Source organism: Rutidosis leptorrhynchoides, chromosome 2, assembly GCF_046630445.1.
Source record: "Rutidosis leptorrhynchoides isolate AG116_Rl617_1_P2 chromosome 2, CSIRO_AGI_Rlap_v1, whole genome shotgun sequence".
NCBI lineage: Eukaryota > Viridiplantae > Streptophyta > Magnoliopsida > Asterales > Asteraceae > Rutidosis > Rutidosis leptorrhynchoides.
The window spans coordinates 134,385,384-134,408,621 of record NC_092334.1 but is presented as its reverse complement, the minus strand read 5'-3'; the positions used below and the strand labels follow the sequence as shown (position 1 = coordinate 134,408,621).

Sequence of the window (23,238 nt, the reverse complement as noted above, 5' to 3'; positions counted from 1 at the left end):
AGAAGAAAAAACACTGAATGCTCGAGGTTACGCTTATGTAGCTATGGAAAATCAATTAAACCGACTATCTTATGAATGGTATTGAATAATAAACGCTAATTTGTTCGCTATAAAGTATTAAATTGGTATTGAATAAAATTAGGTTTGGCGACCGAAATTATTAATATCATACAAAAATTTATTACATCACTGCAAAATTTAACGTTTATTCTTAAGGTATAAATATCTTTAATCAATCAAACCAAAATATTTCAAAAATTCATCATGAGTTAAATTAGGTCATGGAACCGAAATTACTTTATCGAAAAGAGGGGCGCATATTTTTGATAATATTTGATTGATTAAAGTGGGATAAAAGCCAAAAAGATTTTTAATTTTATTTTTACTTTGTTTTTAAAATTAATATTAAAATAATATTGTAAACTTTTTAAAATCAATATACTTAAAATTGTAAAAATTTGAAAAATTAATATTTTTAATATAAGTTTGCATGTATAAAAACAAAAATATAATTTAAGTTTGGTGTGAATTTATAATATTAATTTTTAAATTAAGTTTGGTGTGAATTTTTAATTTTTAAAATATGAATTTTTAATTTTATGCATTTTAAATTGAAGTGGTGTGAATTTAAAAACAAAAATTTACTTTATTTCGCTAAGTTAAAAATATGATTTTTAAAATTCGTCGTAAGTTGAAGACTAGGTCTTTGAACCGAAATTGCTTTACCCGAGGGAGGGACGAGAAATTTTATTATCATTATTTTTAATCTTATTGACTTAAAGTATGCCAAAAACATTTAAAAAAACCCAAAAATCTTAGCTTTTAAAACAATCGCTACAAAAAGACAAATTTTAAAATTTTGTCGAGGGACGAACTAGAACATCGATCCGAAACGACCTCGTCCTAAATAACAAGGGAAACAAAATTTTAAAATTAATTACTTAATTGTTTTATAAGGTATAGATAGTTAAAAAATAATAATAAAATAAAAAAAATTCAAACACCACGACTCGCGGAGTTCCAAAAATACAGAAAAAAAAATAAAAGGGCCGAACAGATCAGTCTGCACACTACCACACACATAAAACTGCGAAAAATACCGAAAAACACACACTAAAACCTCAAAAAAATCGAAATTTTTCACCGTTTTTCATCAAATTTTTTACTAAAATCATGTTGAGAAGGATGCTATCAAGGAATTACTCAAGGAAAACGGTAAATTTCTACACCTAAACACCATTTAATCCGAAAATTAGTGTTCTTGAGCAATTTTTTCCCCAATTCGATTTTAATGCTTTTTAGTGTAATTATGCTTAAATTGCTTGTGTATTATGCTTGTATAACCTAGATTGATGCTATTTAACATGATTAGAAGCCTTAAACTTCAAATTTTGAGTAATCTAGGGTTTCTGTTCTTGAGCAAATTTGGGACTTTTTGATATAAACAGGTTATGGCCGATTTTTGTCATGAATTATTGCTAAATTAAGTAGTGTAACATGTTTAGGTAGTTAAATAATCCAAACTTTGAGCCTAAGCATGATTTTGAGAATTAAAGTGGACTTTTTCAAGTCTAAAATTCATGAACTTGATTTTTGAGAGATAATGCCATTTGAAACTTGTTTAATTGCTAGTAATGATTATTTTGACATGTTATTTGAGTTGAATGCTTATGAACTTGGTGAACATTTTCGTATATGCATATTTGAAAAAGTGTACATTTGATAAAATTATGAAAATGAGCATAAGTTTGATATAAATTGGACATGTAATTGTAATTATTTTGATTGATGATTTTGCTGACACTAATGCATATTTGGATGCACAAAAATTGTGTTTGATGTGTTTTGCAGACTGAAAGGGGTGAATCTTCATCCCAAGCTCGCAATGCTCCTGCTGAGAATGCGGAACAACAGGAGGTGGATAACTACTACAAACAAGATATACCTCATCCAGTCATGACATTTTCAGATATGCACTTGGAAGAGTTGCACCTGAACTTGAGATTTGACAGACGTTGGATAGATTATAAAAAAATACCAAAGGGGTTTGCATACTCTTCATTCTAAAGCTGTTGAAGTACCTAGGGTAATAGAATGGGCACCGTTAGAAGCTGTAGAATTAGCCGGGCCAATTAGAGAATTACTTACACAGAGGTATGGTAATTCTACTTTTAACGATTGGGTATGATTATTCAGCATGCGTAGACCTGTATATAAAGTATGGTGTGAAGAATTATTGTGTAGTATAGAAATAAATGATCGGGTAGTTAGTTTAACCGATCGATCTTTTATTAGATTTTTGTTAGGAGGTTCGATGCGCCACATGTCTTTACTAGACATGGCTCAGGCTTTACGTATATATACGCCTGAGGAGTTAGCGTCTGCCGATTGTAGAGGGTTGATACTAAATGGTAGAAAGATAGACGAAAATTTTGATACGCATGGTGTATGGAGTCAAATGACTAGCCATCACCGATTTAAAGGGGGAAATTACTCTTATTTGGATATAGATAGAGCAGAGTTAAGAGTAATTCATAAGTTTTTAGCTAATTCGATTACACAAAGAGGTAAGAATAAGGAAAAGGTAAATGAACAGGATTTGTTTTACCACATGTGTATTCGAGACCCACAAAGCGCTGTAAGTATACCGTATTGTGTAGGTTATTATTTATCAGCTATGGTTAGAGGGATGAGACCGCACAATATAATAGGAGGTGGTATATTTATTACTTTGATTGCTGAATATCTCGGTATGGATATAAGTCGGGGGGGATTATTAGTCGAAGAACCTGAACCCCGCGATACAATAGGTTTAAATGTATACCATGGTGCGAAGGTTTTGAAGAGGCGAAATAACGCCGCAGTACAATACCATGGTAGACATCCACAGGTTGAGAGAAACCAACAGCCAGGTAATGTGGGAGGGGGAAATGAAATGACAGAAATGCAAAGGTTTATAGCTTCACAAGAGTACGAAAATTCTAGACATCGAGCATTTGAAGATTGGCAAGTTCATCAAAACCAAATCATAGCTTATTGCCAACAAATAGGTAGAAACTATATTCCTACTCCATCGCCCGTATTTCCTCCCTGGTCTATAGAGATCCAACCACCGTATCCTACGTATAACCCAGCCGAAGCATTCTATAACACATACGGTTATGCATGGAACCCCTACTGGTATCAGTATCATCCCTAGTCTACTTAGTTTTATTTATTTTATTATTTGTAATGTTGATACATTTAATACTTATGTTAATATTGTAATAGTTTTTATAATTTTCTAACTTTTATTATTAGATTTTAATAATTTTTGAATGTGGGGTAATATACCAAACTTCAAAAATATGTATATATGTTTGCAGTTTATCTTATGTACACAACAGGGAAAAACAACGCATTTTCAAAGACTGGCATTAAGTTCAGCAACAGCAACTAATTTTGATGACAAGATGCAAAATATATGTGAAATAACAACAAGACGGAATGAACAAATGATATGCACCATTTATCATTCAGAAAACAAACGCCAATATGTTTGGAAACTTTGGTAAAATTTAATCATTTTTCTACGCTAATCACCCTCAATAATTTAAATTGTTACTGATTTCTTGCAAGTGAGGGCATTGCAAGATTGTGTGGGAAGGGGTTAAATTCTTTCAGATTTTTATCTTAAACACTTGGTTACCATTAAAAATACTAGTAAAGCAGTAGTTGTATTAGAATCTAGTGATCTCTGATAATAAAGAACAGCCCTAGTCTTATATACTGACTACCCAATTCTAGTAAAATTTTTCAAAATTTTCAATTAAATGAACTCAAAATCATGTTTATACATATTTATGAATGATAAAACTGGGTTTTAACACCAAAATTATTGTTACCTCGGAAAGGACATAAATTGAGAAACAAACCAAAATGTTAAAATTCATTTAAAATGGAATAGAGGACAATAAAAAGGAAAATAAAAGCCAAGTGTGGGAAAAATTACCAAGTTATCTTAAACATATGTCACATATTTCTGTAACAAATAACTGAAAATACTTTTGCTTTAGACTAAACTAAACTGTTTTACCCGATGAAAGAAAAGAAGAGATGGATCTACACGATGAATCAATTCCATCATTAAAAGGAAGTAAAGTCTTCCGAAAAAGAAACGCGCTTCTTGATTTAGGTCAGGAAGTTGTCGTCCAGACCAGCTGTAGGTTGATGAAAAATCTAGAAAAGTCATCTCTAAAATCAGCAGAAAATCCACGGACCTCAGCATAAAACAGGGTCGCCAAGTGGTCAGATTTATCCTAACCATGAGAAGGATTTATCTCGTACAATGGTGGGGGCACCTTGCAAATTAGCTGGATAAGACTAATGAATCAGATCCCCAGAAAGGATAATCTCCTTAAAGATTAAAAATCAGCTTTTAAGACTGATATTACTCAATCCTTGAGATTGACCTTAAAGATTGAGAATTCAAACTCATGGAATTCAATGATATCTAAACTCGAGCTTGAACGAGAAAATATTTTGATCAAAAATTACAAACCGATTTGTTTTCTGGAAACCCATTTTCAATACGTTCATTACCATTGAACGTAAAACCCTAGGAATTCATCTGGAATTCATTAGGTCACCTGAACCAAATCGGGTTTCAACCGTAAGAACGGTGGTTGCATAGCATGGTCAAAGACAGGACCTTGTGCCAGATCGAAAAATCATAAGGGTGAGCTTTACTATTGCTCCTACCAAGGATAGTAATTGCGTCCGACACGTTATAGACCATAATTAAAAGCATGTCAGGGGACATTGCCTTAACAGTTGCTTGTTCAACGCTTTCCTTTACAACCGGACGGTAGTTTATCGAAAGGTAATATACGGAGCAAGTATACTGGACGTGTTGCTTTCCTAATACAAGGTTAGCAAGTGGGTGACACAAAACCGCAAGTTTTGAGCTAAAATTTTCAAATCTGAAACCCACCAAACCCACAAAAATATTTTGCAAACACCGGTGAAGGGTTATTCCGGAAAACTTATCTAGGGTAAAAGCTAGATTAAAATTTTCAAAAGATCAAATGTTTTCATAAAGATCCAATTTCCTTAAAGGATCTAAATTTTATAGTCATGTGGGACCGTAAACCATATCGTTACTACCATTGTTTATACCGCCGTATAGAAATCACTGATGTACAAAGTGTGAAGAATAAAGAAGTGATTCTAGTATTTCAAGACTATATTGCTTGAGGACAAGCAACACTCAAGTGTGGGAATATTTGATAATGCTAAAAACGAACATATATTTCATAGCATTATTCCTCAAGAAAGACAAGCTTTTAGTTGCAATTGTTCTATTTACAAGTAATATTCGTTTAAAATAATAAAAGGTGAAGACAAAAGACAGATTCGACGAATGGAAGACGCAAACAACCAAAAAGCTCAAAAGTACAAAATACAATCAAAGAGGTTCCAATTATTGATAAGAAATGTCTCGAAATTACAAGAGTACAAGATTCAAAACGCAAAGTACAAGATATTAAATTATTCGCAAAGACGTTCGAAAATCCGGAACCGGGACCAGAGTTAACTCTCAACGCTCGACGCAACGGACTAAAAATTACAAGTTAACTATGTATATAAATATAATATAATATATAATTAATTATATAAATTATATATATATATTATATTTATATAATAATCCGTCGGCAAGAAAGGCTCCAAAATGGTGTGAGCTGTAAAATCGAACTCCGCGACTTGCGGAGTTCAAAGAGGGAAAAGGCCGCGACTCGCGGAGCTCACCTGGACTCAAATCCCTATAAAAGCAAACGCAGTTTGATCGCAAAAATATTCAAAAAATATCAATCTCTCTATATCTATACGTAAATATTTATATTTATATTTTAATTTTAATTTTAATTTTAATTCTAATAATAAGGGTATGTTAGCGAATGTTGTAAGGGTGTAATTCGAAATTCTGTCCGTGTAACGCTACGCTATTTTTAATCATTGTAAGTTATGTTCAACCTTTTTAATTTACTGTCTCGTAGCTAAGTTATTATTATGCTTATTTAATCCGAAGTAATCATGATGTTGGGCTAATTACTAAAATTGGGTAATTGGGCTTTGTACCATAATTGGGGTTTGGACAAAAGAACGACACTTGTGGAAATTAGACTATGGGCTATTAATGGGCTTTATATTTGTTTAACTAAATGATAGTTTGTTAATGTTAATATAAAGATTTACAATTGGACGTACCCATAAATTACCATATACACTCGATCGGACACGATGGGCGGGGTATTTATATGTACGAATAATCGTTCATTTAACCGGACACGGGAATGAATTAATAGTATATGGAATTATTAAAATAGGGGTGAAATTATGTACAAGGACACTTGGCATAATTGATAACAAAGTATTAAAACCTTAGGTTACACTCAGTCGACATCCTGGTGTAATTATTAAACAGTATTAAAATATTATTACAGGTTAAATCCCCAATTAGTTGGAATATTTAACTTTGGGTATAAGGATAATTTGACGAGGACACTCGCACTTTATATTTATGACTGATGGACTGTTATGGACAAAAACCAGACGGACATATTAAATAATCCAGGACAAAGGACAAATAACCCATGGGCATAAAACTAAAATCAACACGTCAAACATCATGATTACGAAATTTTAAATAAGCATAATTCTTTTATTACACATTTAATTTCCTGTATTTTATATTTAATTGCACTTCTAATTATCGCACTTTTATTTATTGTTATTATATTTAATTGCACTTTTAATTATCGTACTTTTTAATTATCGCACTTTTATTTATCGCAATTTCATTATCGTTATTTACTTTACGCTTTAAATTAAGTCTTTTATTTATTTTTAATATTTTACATTTGGTTTTAACTGCGACTAAAGTTTTTAAAATCGACAAACCGGTCATTAAACGGTAAAAACCCCCCTTTATAATAATAATATTACTTATATATATATTTGTATTTTTATAAATTTAAACTAATATAGCATTAAGCTTTGTGAAAAAGATTCCCTGTGGAACGAACCGGACTTACTAAAAACTACACTACTGTACGATTAGGTACACTGCCTATAAGTGTTGTAGCAAGGTTTAAGTATATCTATCCTATAAATAAATAAATATCTTGTGTAAAATTGTATCATATTTAATAGTATTTCCTTGTAAAATATAAGCTATTTTTTATACCCCTTAGCTTTAACTATCACAATCAATATTTCATTATTTATTCTTATTGATATTTCCTCAGTGAATCATGTTGGTGCTCGTGGAATTCTTGCGAACTTCGCAAGTTACGAATGATGTTATCAAGAAAGTTTCGAGTACATCGAAGATGAAAGTGTAAAATCAAACATATAATTGAATAATACACTTGGTTTATTATGAAATGGAATTCATTGATTTGATAACAGAGATTGTATTTAACGATGATTAAGTCAGTACTCGAAAGATGTACATTATAGCATATTAGTAATATGAATTTAACCGAGTAGTATCTACCCTTTTTCAATTCATACATAATAGCTTAGTACGAAAAGATTTATGATGATTTCAAATATATATATATATATATATATATATATATATATATATATATATATATATATATATATATATATATATATATATATATATATATATATATATATATATATATAATTCTTCAGAGGAATTGAATTAATACATCATAACTCGTTGATACAATATACTCGTTGTTGATTCGTAATGATGTCCACGGTGATTTCTTGAACTGGCGGAGCTTATGAGGTTGTAGATGATGCTGATTCTGACGACACTGACTGTGCTGGTGATGTTGACGGTACTGTTGATGCTGCTGGTAAAACAAGTCTAGCTTGTAAATTACGCACCCTTCTTATCAGGGTTCCTACTCTTCCTTCTATCATTTTGGTTTACTCATCTGATTTATGGTTAGGGCTAGAATAGATAATCTCTAAGACTTTAGAGATTACATAATTGCCGCCGAATGTTTCTCCAATGTAGTTATGAATTAATACTTCATCGGTTATTGTTGCTGGTACTCCTTGGTATCTATGGTGCGTGTGTCGATGATGTTCGAGGTACAGACTGTGATGTTGAGGTGTGGGATGCGGATGTTGTTGGTGGTGGTGGTAATGGTACTGTTGGTGTTTCTAATGTTGGTACTGTTGCTGCCGGTGCTGCTGCTGATGCTCGTAACCTTTGCACCATATTTTCCAAAGCCACTACCCGTGCGCGAAGCTCGTTGACTTCTTCTATTACACCGGGGTGATTGTCGGTTCGGACGAGCGGATGAATAAGATCTAGAATTTGAGATAGTATACAGTCATGACGAGATACCCTGGAAATGAGAGAGAAAATAGTATCATGAAAAGGTTCGCCGGTAAGTGCTTCAGTTTTTTCGCCAAGAGGGGAGTGTGCGGGATGGAAGGGGTCACCTTCTTCTTGCCTCCAATGATTTAGTAAACTACGAACCCATCCCCAATTCATCCAGAATTGATGATGGCTGATCAGTTGAGGGGAGTGTTGACTAGTACACTTCACCATAACGCGATCTCAAACATTGCACCCCGCTTGAGGGATTCTTGGTTAATTAAGGAACTTTTTGTTCGAACACATAATATAGTGACCCGAACTTTTTCATGTTTATATATATTAATTGAGATTGATATTTACATGATTAAATGTTTCCAACATGTTAAGCAATCAAACTTGTTAAGACTTGATTAATTGAAATATGTTTCATATAGACAATTGACCACCCAAGTTGACCGGTGATTCACGGACGTTAAAACTTGTAAAAACTATATGATGACATATATATGGATATATATATAGTTAACATGATACTATGATAAGTAAACATATCATTAAGTATATTAACAATGAACTACATATGTAAAAACAAGACTACTAACTTAATGATTTTTAAACGAGACATATATGTAACGATTATCGTTGTAAAGACATTTAATGTATATATATCATATTAAGAGATATTCATACATGATAATATCATGATAATATAATAATTTAAAATCTCATTTGATATTATAAACATTGGGTTAACAACATTTAACAAGATCGTTAACCTAAAGGTTTCAAAACAACACTTACATGTAACGACTAACGATGACTTAACGACTCAGTTAAAATGTATATACATGTAGTGTTTTAATATGTATTTATACAATTTTGAAAGACTTCAATACACTTATCAAAATACTTCTACTTAACAAAAATGCTTACAATTACATCCTCGTTCAGTTTCATCAACAATTCTACTCGTATGCACCCGTATTCGTACTCGTACAATACACAGCTTTTAGATGTATGTACTATTGTTATATACACTCCAATGATCAGCTCTTAGCAGCCCATGTTAGTCACCTAACACATGTGGGAACCATCATTTGGCAACTAGCATGAAATATCTCATAAAATTACAAAAATATGAGTAATCATTCATGACTTATTTACATGAAAACAAAATTACATATCCTTTATATCTAATCCATACACCAACGACCAAAAACACCTACAAACACTTTCATTCTTCAATTTTCTTCATCTAATTGATCTCTCTCAAGTTCTATCTTCAAGTTCTAAGTGTTCTTCATATATTCTACAAGTTCTAGTTACATAAAATCAAGAATACTTTCAAGTTTGCTAGCTCACTTCCAATCTTGTAAGGTGATCATCCAACCTCAAGAAATCTTTGTTTCTTACAGTAGGTTATCATTCTAATACAAGGTAATAATCATATTCAAACTTTGGTTCAATTTCTATAACTATAACAATCTTATTTCATGTGATGATCTTACTTGAACTTGTTTTCGTGTCATGATTCTGCTTCAAGAACTTCGAGCCATCCAAGGATTCGTTGAAGCTAGATCCATTTTTCTCTTTTCCAGTAGGTTTATCCAAGGAACTTAAGGTAGTAATGATGTTCATAACATCATTCGATTCATACATATAAAGTTATCTTATTCGAAGGTTTAAACTTGTAATCACTAGAACATAGTTTAGTTAATTCTAAACTTGTTCGCAAACAAAAGTTAATCCTTCTAACTTGACTTTTAAAATCAACTAAACACATGTTCTATATCTATATGATATGCTAACTTAATGATTTAAAACCTGGAAACACGAAAAACACCGTAAAACCGGATTTACGCCGTCGTAGTAACACCGCGGGCTGTTTTGGGTTAGTTAATTAAAAAATATGATAAACTTTGATTTAAAAGTTGTTATTCTGAGAAGATAATTTTTATTATGAACATGAAACTATATCCAAAAATTATGGTTAAACTCAAAGTGGAAGTATGTTTTCTAAAATGGTCATCTAGACGTCGTTCTTTCGACTGAAATGACTACCTTTACAAAAATGACTTGTAACTTATTTTTCCGACTATAAACCTATAATTTTCATGTTTAGATTCATAAAATAGAGTTCAATATGAAACCATAGCAATTTGATTCACTCAAAACGGATTTAAAATGAAGAAGTTATGGGTAAAACAAGATTGGATAATTTTTCTCATTTTAGCTACGTGAAAATTGGTAACAAAATCTATTCCAACCATAACTTAATCAACTTGTATTGTATATTATGTAATCTTGAGATACCATAGACACGTATACAATGTTTCGACCTATCATGTCGACACATCTATATATATTTCGGAACAACCATAGACACTCTATATGTGAATGTTGGAGTTAGCTATACAGGGTTGAGGTTGATTCCAAAATATATATAGTTTGAGTTGTGATCAATACTGAGATACGTATACACTGGGTCGTGGATTGATTCAAGATAATATTTATCGATTTATTTCTGTACATCTAACTGTGGACAACTAGTTGTAGGTTACTAACGAGGACAGCTGACTTAATAAACTTAAAACATCAAAATATATTAAAAGTGTTGTAAATATATTTTGAACATACTTTGATATATATGTATATATTGTTATAGGTTCGTGAATCAACCAGTGGCCAAGTCTTACTTCCCGACGAAGTAAAAATCTGTGAAAGTGAGTTATAGTCCCACTTTTAAAATCTAATATTTTTGGGATGAGAATACATGCAGGTTTTATAAATGATTTACAAAATAGACACAAGTACGTGAAACTACATTCTATGGTTGAATTATCAAAATCGAATATGCCCCTTTTTATTAAGTCTAGTAATCTAAGAATTAGGGAACAAACACCCTAATTGACGCGAATCCTAAAGATAGATCTATTGGGCCTAACAAACCCCATCCAAAGTACCGGATGCTTTAGTACTTTGAAATTTATATCATATCCGAAGGGTGTCCCGGAATGATGGGGATATTCTTATATATGCATCTTGTTAATGTCGGTTACCAGGTGTTCACCATATGAATGATTTTTATCTCTATGTATGGGATGTGTATTGAAATATGAAATCTTGTGGTCTATTGTTACGATTTGATATATATAGGTTAAACCTATAACTCACCAACATTTTTGTTGACGTTTAAAGCATGTTTATTCTCAGGTAAATACTAAGAGCTTCCGATGTTGCATACTAAAATAAGGACAAGATTTGGAGTCCATGTTTGTATGATATTGTGTAAAAACTGCATTCAAGAAACTGATTTCGACGTAACATATTTGTATTGTAAACTATTATGTAATGGTCGTGTGTAAACAGGATATTTTAGATTATCATTATTTGATAATCTACGTAAAGCTTTTTAAACCTTTATTTATGAAATAAAGGTTATGGTTTTTTTTAAAATGAATGCAGTCCTTGAAAAACGTCTCACATAGAGGTCAAAACCTCGCAACGAAATCAATTAATATGGAACGTTTTTAATCAATAAGAACGGGACATTTCAGTTGGTATCCGAGCGTTGGTCTTAGAGAACCAGAATTTTGCATTAGTGTGTCTTATCGAGTTTGTTAGGATGCATTAGTGAGTCTGGACTTCGACCGTGTTTACTTGAAAAATGATTGCTTAACAAATTTTGTTGGAAACTATATATTTTTAACATGTGAATATTATGTAATATATTAATCTCTTAACGCGTTTGATATTATATGATAGATGTCTACCTCTAGAACAAGTCCCATTGACTCACCTAATAATAATGAAGAGTCAAATGTAAATTGGAATGATTCGTGGACTGATTCACAAGTTCCCGAAGAGGAACCGGAAGAAGAGTCGGAACCGGAAGAAGAATCGGAACCGGAAGAAGAATCGGAACCGGATGAAGAAATAGAACCGGTGGGGGAAATAATAAAACGGTTAAGTAAAAGAAAATCCTCAACCAACCGACCAAGGTTAATTATGGTCAATGGTGTTTCCGCCAAGGAAGCAAAATATTGGGAGGATTACCAATTCTCCGATGAATCGGATTCCGACGAGAATTCCGATGATGTTATAGAAATTACCCCAACTGAATTTAAAAAGGCAAAAGAAAATAATAAGGGAAAGGGCATAAAAATAGAGAAATCTAATTCCAACCCCGATAAACTTTATATGTATCGTCAACCCCCGAAGTCCTTAAGTTGTAACAATGACCCGGGAACCTCTAAACCACCAGGTTTTTCTAAACCAATGTGGAAAACGACGGCTCGTATTAGGGGAACATCATATATCCCTAGAAACTTGGCAAAACGAACTAAAACCGAAGAAGAAGAAACAAGCGAGTCGGAATAAGATAGTTGTATTCGTGTGGTGTAATATATGTAATATAGTGTGCTTATGCTTTATGATATATGTAAAAATTGCTTGTATTAATAAGTATTTTTTTTTATGAATCTAACTCTTGTCTATTTTACAGTATAAAATCACAAAATGGATAGACAACCCAATATTTTAAGAGACCTACCCGGAGACATGATTGATGAAATCTTGTCTAGAGTCGGTCAGAATTCTTCGGCACAACTATTTAAGGCGAGATCAGTTTGTAAGACATTCGAAGAACGTTCCAAGAATGCCTTGGTTTATAAAAGGCTTTCGTTCGAAAGATGGGGGATATCACATTGGGAAATCCATAAGTTACGATGTGTTTACTTTGACACATATATTGCGGGGAACCCAAATGCTATTTTACGCAATGGGTTAAGAAATTATTTTGACTCAATATATCCGAATATTGGACTTCGTGATTTAGAAAAAGCGGCTAACATGCAACATAAAGAAGCATGTTATGCTTACGGATTAGTAGTGTTCGCTTCTCACCAAAGTGAGAACAAGAACATCGGGCTAGAGCTATTAAACAAAACGTTCCCACAAGTGACGGAGTCGGTAATTGGGGTAAGAAATGAGGTTTTTAGATTGTTACGGGACTGTTGGATATTACGTAACCCTCGTCCCTTTGATGACGTTACAACACGCTGTCTTATCAACGGCCATAACGGTTATGTTCCACAAGACCAAGGATGGGAAGTAGTCCTAGTAAAACCAGAATGCATGACTTGTTTCTGGACGTATGAATTACGTGTCTTTTTTGCCTTTGCTGAACGACTTGTGTACTAGCTAGAATTATCTTCACAACTATCTTGTATCAAAGTTATTGTGTGCTATATTTCATGCTTTATGTAAAATAAGCGGTATTTTAAGTTTGTAAAATATTGTATAAAAGTTTGAACGCGAAATATTATTATAATCAGTTTTTCATATAGAATTGTAGTAGTTGAATTGTATATTAGCTACTAAGTATGAACTTAACGGGTAGGTACTACCCGAATTTAAACTTATAAAACGCTAATATGAAGAAAAAGCTTTTATAAATGAGTTCATATTACGCTACGAAATACTATTGACTACTCTTGATATTCTATATGATTAACTCGTTTCATTTGACTATTTTGAAGGAAATGGCACCAACTACTCGACACACCGTGAATATGAATGAAGAGGAATTCCGTACTTTTATAGCTTCAAACATAGCCGTAGTACAGGCTGCGCTACATACCAACAATAACCTTGGATCTAGCAGTACAGGAAATCGTGTAGGATGCACCTACAAAGAATTCACTACCTGCAAACATTTGGAATTTGATGGAACCGAAGGACCGATCGGATTGAAACGGTGGACCGAGAAGGTCGAATCGGTGTTTGCCATAAGTAAGTGTACTGAAGAGGACAAAGTGAAGTACGCTACGCATACCTTCACAGGTTCTGCGTTAACATGGTGGAATACCTATCTAGAGCAAGTGGGACAAGACAATGCGTACGTACTACCGTGGTCAGCATTCATGCACTTGATGAACGAGAAGTACCGTCCCAGAACCGAGGTCAATAAGCTCAAGACAGAACTTAGAGGGTTACGAACCCAAGGATTTGATATTACCACGTACGAAAGACGATTCACAGAATTGTGCCTATTGTGTCCGGGAGCGTTCGAAGATGAGGAAGAGAAGATCGACGCGTTTGTGAAAGGATTACCGGAAAGAATCCAAGAAGATATAACTTCACACGAGCCCGCCTCCATACAACAGGCATGTAGAATGGCTCACAAACTAGTGAACCAGATTGAAGAAAGAATTAAAGAACAGACTGCTGAAGAGGCCAATGTGAAGCAAGTCAAAAGAAAGTGGGAGGAAAACGGTGATAAGAATCACCAATACAACAACAACAGTAATTACAACAATAATCGCAACAACTATCCTAACAATCGCAACATTAATCGCAACTACAACAAACGGCCCAACAACAACAACAACAACAACAATAACAACAACAACAACAGCAGCAACTACAACAATCATCCCAACAACAATAACAACCGCAACAACAACAACAATCAGAAGCAGCTATGCCAAAGGTGTGAAAAGTATCACTCGGGGTTCTGCACCAAATTTTGCAACAAGTGTAAAAGAAATGGTCATAGCACGGCGAAATGTGAGGTCTACGGACCAGGGGTTAACAGAACGAAAGGAAAAAATGGTGTCGGAACGAGTAATGGCGGAGCAAGTAGTGTCAGAGCAAGTTATGCCAATGTAGTTTGTTATAAATGTGGAAAATCGGGCCACATTATTAGAAATTGCCTGAACCAGGAGAACACGAATGGACAAGGCCGCGAAAGAGTTTTCAATATTAATGCGGCAGAGGCACAGGAAGACCCGGAGCTTGTTACGGGTACGTTTCTTATTGACAATAAATCTGCTTATGTTTTATTTGATTCGGGTGCGGATAGAAGCTATATGAGTAGAGATTTTTATGCTAAATTAAGTTGTCCATTGACGCCTTTGGATAGTAAATTTTTACTCGAATTAGCAAATGGTAAATTAATTTCAGCAGATAATATATGTCAGAATCGAGAAATTAAACTGGTTAGCGAAACATTTAAGATTGATTTGATACCAGTAGAGTTAGGGAGTTTTGATGTGATAATCGGTATGGACTGGTTGAAAGAAGTGAAAGCAGAGATTGTTTGTTACAAAAATGCAATTCGCATTATACGAGAAAACGGAAAACCCTTAATGGTGTACGGAGAAAAGGGCAACACGAAGCTACATCTTATTAGTAATTTGAAGGCACAAAAACTAATAAGAAAAGGTTGCTATGCTGTTCTAGCACACGTCGAGAAAGTACAAACTGAAGAAAAGAGCATCAATGATGTTCCCGTCGCAAAAGAATTTCCCGATGTATTTCCGAAAGAATTACCGGGATTACCCCCACATCGATCCGTTGAATTTTAAATAGATCTTGTACCAGGATCTGCACCAATAGCTCGTGCTCCTTACAGACTCGCACCCAGCGAGATGAAAGAACTGCAAAGCCAATTACAAGAACTTTTAGAGCGTAGTTTCATTCGACCAAGCACATCACCGTGGGGAGCTCCTGTTTTGTTTGTCAAGAATAAAGATGGTACATTCAGGTTGTGTATCGACTACCGAGAGTTGAACAAACTTACCATCAAGAACCGCTACCCACTACCGAGAATCGACGACTTATTTGATCAACTACAAGGCTCGTCTGTTTATTCAAAGATTGACTTACGTTCCGGGTATCATCAAATGCGGGTGAAAGAAGATGATATTCCAAAGACTGCTTTCAGAACACGTTACGGTCATTACGAGTTTATGGTCATACCGTTTGGTTTAACTAATGCACCAGCTGTGTTCATGGACCTTATGAACCGAGTGTGTGGACCATACCTTAACAAGTTTGTCATTGTTTTCATTGATGACATACTTATTTACTCAAAGAATGACCAAGAACACGGTGAACATTTGAGAAAGGTGTTAGAAGTATTGAGGAAGGAAGAATTGTACGCTAAATTTTCAAAGTGTGCATTTTGGTTGGAAGAAGTTCAATTCCTCGGTCACATAGTGAATAAAAAAGGTATTAAGGTGGATCCGGCAAAGATAGAAACTGTTGAAAAGTGGGAAACCTCGAAAACTCCGAAACACATACACCAGTTTTTAGGACTAGCTGGTTACTACAGAAGGTTCATCCAAGACTTTTCCAGAATAGCAAAACCCTTGACTGCATTAACGCATAAAGGGAAGAAATTTGAATGGAATGATGAACAAGAGAAAGCGTTTCAGTTATTGAAGAAAAAGCTAACTACGGCACCTATATTGTCATTGCCTGAAGGGAATGATGATTTTGTGATTTATTGTGACGCATCAAAGCAAGGTCTCGGTTGTGTATTAATGCAACGAACGAAGGTGATTGCTTATGCGTCTAGACAATTGAAGATTCAAGAGCAAAATTATACGACGCATGATTTGGAATTAGGCGCGGTTGTTTTTGCATTAAAGACTTCGAGGCACTACTTATATGGGGTCAAAAGTATTATATATACCGACCACAAAAGTCTTAAACACATATTTAATCAGAAACAACTGAATATGAGGCAGCGTAGGTGGATTGAATTGTTGAATGATTACGACTTTGAGATTCGTTACCACCCGGGGAAGGCAAATGTGGTAGCCGATGCCTTGAGCAGGAAGGACAGAGAACCCATTCGAGTAAAATCTATGAATATAATGATTCATAATAACCTTACTACTCAAATAAAGGAGGCACAACAAGGAGTTTTAAAAGAGGGAAATTTAAAGGATGAAATACCCAAAGGATCGGAGCAGCATCTTAATATTCGGGAAGATGGAACCCGGTATAGGGCTGAAAGGATTTGGGTACCAAAATTTGGAGATATGAGAGAAATGGTACTTAGAGAAGCTCATAAAACCAGATACTCAATACATCCTAGAACGGGGAAGATGTACAAGGATCTCAAGAAACATTTTTGGTGGCCGGGTATGAAAGCCGATGTTGCTAAATACATAGGAGAATGTTTGACGTGTTCTAAGGTCAAAGTTGAGCATCAGAAACCATCAGGTCTACTTCAACAACCCGAAATCCCGGAATGGAAATGGGAAAACATTACCATGGATTTCATCACTAAATTGCCAAGGACTGTAAGTGGTTTTGATACTATTTGGGTAATAGTTGATCGTCTCACCAAATCAGCACATTTCCTGCCAATAAGAGAAGATGACAAGATGGAGAAGTTAGCACGACTGTATTTGAAGGAAATCGTCTCCAGACATGGAATACCAATCTCTATTATCTCTGATAGGGATGGCAGATTTATTTCAAGATTCTGGCAGACATTACAGCAAGCATTAGGAACTCGTCTAGACATGAGTACTGCCTATCATCCACAAACTGATGGGCAGAGTGAAAGGATGATACAAACGCTTGAAGACATGCTACGAGCATGTGTTATTGATTTCGGAAACAGTTGGGATCGACATCTACCGTTAGCAGAATTTTCCTACAACAACAGCTACCATTCAAGCATTGAGATGGCGCCGTTTGAAGCACTTTATGGTAGAAAGTGCAGGTCTCCGATTTGTTGGAGTGAAGTGGGGGATAAACAGATTACGGGTCCGGAGATTATACAAGAAACTACCGAGAAGATCATCCAAATTCAACAACGGTTGAAAACCGGCCAAAGTCGACAAAAGAGCTACGCTGACATTAAAAGAAAAGATATAGAATTTGAAATTGGAGAGATGGTCATGCTTAAAGTTGCACCTTGGAAAGGCGTTGTTCGATTTGGTAAACGAGGGAAATTAAATCCAAGGTATATTGGACCATTCAAGATTATTGATCGTGTCGGACCAGTAGCTTACCGACTTGAGTTACCTCAACAACTCGCGGCTGTACATAACACTTTCCACGTCTCGAATTTGAAGAAAGGTTTTGCTAAAGAAGATCTCACTATTCCGTTAGATGAAATCCAAATCAACGAAAAACTTCAATTCATCGAAGAACCCGTCGAAATAATGGATCGTGAGGTTAAAAGACTTAAGCAAAACAAGATACCAATTGTTAAGGTTCGATGGAATGCTCGTAGAGGACCCGAGTTCACCTGGGAGCGTGAAGATCAGATGAAGAAGAAATACCCGCATCTATTTCCAGAAGATTCGTCAACACCTTCAACAGCTTAAAATTTCGGGACGAAATTTATTTAACGGGTAGGTACTGTAGTGACCCGAACTTTTTCATGTTTATATATATTAATTGAGATTGATATTTACATGATTAAATGTTTCCAACATGTTAAGCAATCAAACTTGTTAAGACTTGATTAATTGAAATATGTTTCATATAGACAATTGACCACCCAAGTTGACCGGTGATTCACGAACGTTAAAACTTGTAAAAACTATATGATGACATATATATGGATATATATATAGTTAACATGATACTATGATAAGTAAACATATCATTAAGTATATTAACAATGAACTACATATGTAAAAACAAGACTACTAACTTAATGATTTTTAAACGAGACATATATGTAACGATTATCGTTGTAAAGACATTTAATGTATATATATCATATTAAGAGATATTCATACATGATAATATCATGATAACATAATAATTTAAAATCTCATTTGATATTATAAACATTGGGTTAACAACATTTAACAAGATCGTTAACCTAAAGGTTTCAAAACAACACTTACATGTAACGACTAACGATGACTTAACGACTCAGTTAAAATGTATATACATGTAGTGTTTTAATATGTATTTATACACTTTTGAAAGACTTCAATACACTTATCAAAATACTTCTACTTAACAAAAATGCTTACAATTACATCCTCGTTCAGTTTCATCAACAATTCTACTCGTATGCACCGTATTCGTACTCGTATAATACACAGCTTTTAGATGTATGTACTATTGGTATATACACTCCAATGATCAACTCTTAGCAGCTCATTTGAGTCACCTAACACATGTGGGAACCATCATTTGGCAACTAGCATGAAATATCTCATAAAATTACAAAAATATGAGTAATCATTCATGACTTATTTACATGAAAACAAAATTACATATCCTTTATATCTAATCCATACACCAATGACCAAAAACACCTACAAAAACTTTCATTCTTCAATTTTCTTCATCTAATTGATCTCTCTCAAGTTCTATCTTCAAGTTCTAACTGTTCTTCATATATTCTAAAGTTCTAGTTACATAAAATCAAGAATACTTTCAAGTTTGCTAGCTCACTTCCAATCTTGTAAGGTGATCATCCAACCTCAAGAAATCTTTGTTTCTTACAGTAGGTTATCATTCTAATACAAGGTAATAATCATATTCAAAATTTGGTTCAATTTCTATAACTATAACAATCTTATTTCAAGTGATGATCTTACTTGAACTTGTTTTCGTGTCATGATTCTGCTTCAAGAACTTCGAGCCATCCAAGGATCCGTTGAAGCTAGATCCATTTTTCTCTTTTCCAGTAGGTTTATCTAAGGAACTTAAGGTAGTAATGATGTTCATAACATCATTCGATTCATACATATAAAGCTATCTTATTCGAAGGTTTAAACTTGTAATCACTAGAACATAGTTTAGTTAATTCTAAACTTGTTCGCAAACAAAAGTTAATCCTTCTAACTTGACTTTTAAAATCAACTAAACACATGTTCTATATCTATATGATATGCTAACTTAATGATTTAAAACCTGGAAACACGAAAAACACCGTAAAACCGGATTTACGCCGTCGTAGTAACACCGCGGGCTGTTTTGGGTTAGTTAATTAAAAACTATGATAAACTTTGATTTAAAATTTGTTATTCTGAGAAGATAATTTTTATTATGAACATGAAACTATATCCAAAAATTATGGTTAAACTCAAAGTGGAAGTATGTTTTCTAAAATGGTCATCTAGACGTCGTTCTTTCGACTGAAATGACTACCTTTACAAAAATGACTTGTAACTTATTTTTTCGACTATAAACCTATAATTTTTCTGTATAGATTCATAAAATAGAGTTCAATATGAAACCATAGCAATTTGATTCACTCAAAACGGATTTAAAATGAAGAAGTTATGAGTAAAACAAGATTGGATAATTTTTCTCATTTTAGCTACGTGAAAATTGGTAACAAATCTATTCCAACCATAACTTAATCAACTTGTATTGTATATTATGTAATCTTGAGATACCATAGACACGTATACAATGTTTCGACCTATCATGTCGACACATCTATATATATTTCGGAACAACCATAGACACTCTATATGTGAATGTTGGAGTTAGCTATACACGGTTGAGGTTGATTCCAAAATATATATAGTTTGAGTTGTGATCAATACTGAGATACGTATACACTGGGTCGTGGATTGATTCAAGATAATATTTATCGATTTATTTATGTACATCTAACTGTGGACAACTAGTTGTAGGTTACTAACGAGGACAGCTGACTTAATAAACTTAAAACATCAAAATATATTAAAAGTGTTGTAAATATATTTTGAACATACTTTGATATATATGTATATATTGTTATAGGTTCGTGAATCAACCAGTGGCCAAGTCTTACTTCCCGACGAAGTAAAAATCTGTAAAAGTGAGTTATAGTCCCACTTTTAAAATCTAATATTTTTTGGATGAGAATACATGCAGGTTTTATAAATGATTTACAAAATAGACACAAGTACGTGAAACTACATTCTATGGTTGAATTATCAAAATCGAATATGCCCCTTTTTATTAAGTCTGGTAATCTAAGAATTAGGGAACAGACACCCTAATTGACGCGAATCCTAAAGATAGATCTATTGGGCCTAACAAACCCCATCCAAAGTACCGGATGCTTTAGTACTTCGAAATTTATATCATATCCGAAGGGTGTCCCGGAATGATGTGGATATTCTTATATATGCATCTTGTTAATGTCGGTTACCAGGTGTTCACCATATGAATGATTTTTATCTCTATGTATGGGATGTGTATTGAAATATGAAATCTTGTGGTCTATTGTTACGATTTGATATATATAGGTTAAACCTATAACTCACCAACATTTTTGTTGACGTTTAAAGCATGTTTATTCTCAGGTGAATACTAAGAGCTTCCGCTGTTGCATACTAAAATAAGGACAAGATTTGGAGTCCATGTTTGTATGATATTGTGTAAAAACTGCATTCAAGAAACTGATTTCGACGTAACATATTTGTATTGTAAACCATTATGTAATGGTCGTGTGTAAACAGGATATTTTAGATTATCATTATTTGATAATCTACGTAAAGCTTTTTAAACCTTTATTTATGAAATAAAGGTTATGGTTTTTTTTAAAAATGAATGCATTCCTTGAGAAACGTCTCACATAGAGGTCAAAACCTCGCAACGAAATCAATTAATATGGAACGTTTTTAATCAATAAGAACGGGATATTTCACATAAAGGATTGGAACATTAGGATAACCGAACGTATTCATGGAAGTTAGCTTGACTTGGCCATGGTGTTCTTTATGGTTGAACTCTTTTAAGGGCCTAACTATCTTTTAAACCAATCATTAACGAAAGCATCGAGACACATCACGTCTCTCGGATATGGAAAACCATGTATTCAATTGGATGAGCAGTCAGAACGTGTATGTCTGTAGTCAGACTGCACGGGCGTCGAGGGTAAGGGATGTTGCTGTCTATTTAGAATCTTCAAGCCTATCGCATTACCCAGTGACATGTCTTATGACAGGGGCGTTTAGGACTAGTGTAGTAAATACAAGGTCACTGCCTATCCATGAGCCAGCACACCATAATATCGGCAAAGTAACGGATGAAACCATAGCATGCACTTGTTTTAGCCTTATCTGAATTACAAATTTTATCGCATTTACTTTACTTTATTTAGAAAACTCAAAATTAGGTAATCAACCTCTACTCCTGCACCTTAGAATTATCTTAAGTTTTAGATATAGGTTTGATTCTACTGATATCTCAAAAATACGACTCTAGGTCATACTTTCCTTACTCATAATAAGGAGTAGTATGATTTAAGCCCCGCTAAATATAAATTTAAAACAATTACCCTCCCTCTTGGTGGCTGACTCTGACGCGTTGCGACCTAATGACATCGCACGAAATAAAACCGTCCGTTTTGGCCATATCAATAGTAATGCCTTTGCTCGTGTAAATGAATAGTGAGGTGTCAGCACCAAAATTTATAATGCCAACCGAGAGCAGAAATCATTTAAGTTCAAGGTACCATGCTCGTGGGGCCTGTTTGAGGCCATAGAGAGCTTTTCGAAGCTTGCAAACATGCGTTGGATATTGTGGGTGCACAAAACCGGGTGGTTGTGCCATTTATACATCTTCTGTCAATGTGCCATTTAAAAAGGCATTATTTATATCCAACTGTCGAAGCTGCCATCCACGCGCCACAATTCGAATGGTGGTGGGCTTAGTAACTGGGTTGAAGGTGTCATGAAAGTCAACACCGGGCCTTTGATGGAAGCCCTTAGCAACTAGACGATCCTTAAATCTTTGAATTGTGCCATCCGGGTTGCGTTTTACCAGAACGACCCATTTGTTACCAAGTATGTTTTGGCCAGAATTCGGAACAAGCTCCCATGTTTGATTTTGAAGTAGTGCATTAAACTCAGTTGACATAGCTTGACGCCATTCTGGATGTTTTAAAGCTTGAGAAACACAAGTTGGTTGTGACGCCCCGTAAAAAATCAACGTGTACCGATCATCAACAACAGGTCCATTACAAGGTTACAATACTATATGCTGTTATAAAACAAGTTTGCATTCATGAAAATATAACGTTTTACAAAAGATAGCGTGTTTCTACGAATAGAAAGCATTAACATAAGTACGTGACACAAAGGTTATTACAAAGCCATTGTTCAAATGTA

At 34.1% G+C, this 23,238-nt stretch overlaps 1 protein-coding gene across 1 annotated transcript; it reads right to left on the bottom strand.

Annotated features, from left to right (window-relative positions):
* Positions 1-22,681: 22,681 nt before the first annotated feature.
* On the bottom strand, positions 22,682-22,987 carry LOC139888289 (uncharacterized mitochondrial protein AtMg00820-like). Its single transcript, XM_071871307.1, has one exon. It carries the CDS (start codon positions 22,985-22,987, stop codon positions 22,682-22,684), a length of 306 nt encoding a protein of 101 aa, XP_071727408.1.
* Positions 22,988-23,238: the final 251 nt, after the last annotated feature.

What these genes read in the sequence shown, in the direction of transcription:
- LOC139888289 (XM_071871307.1), bottom strand. Translation starts at nt 22,987, where the DNA reads ATGTCAACTGAGTTTAATGCACTACTTCAAAATCAAACATGGGAGCTT.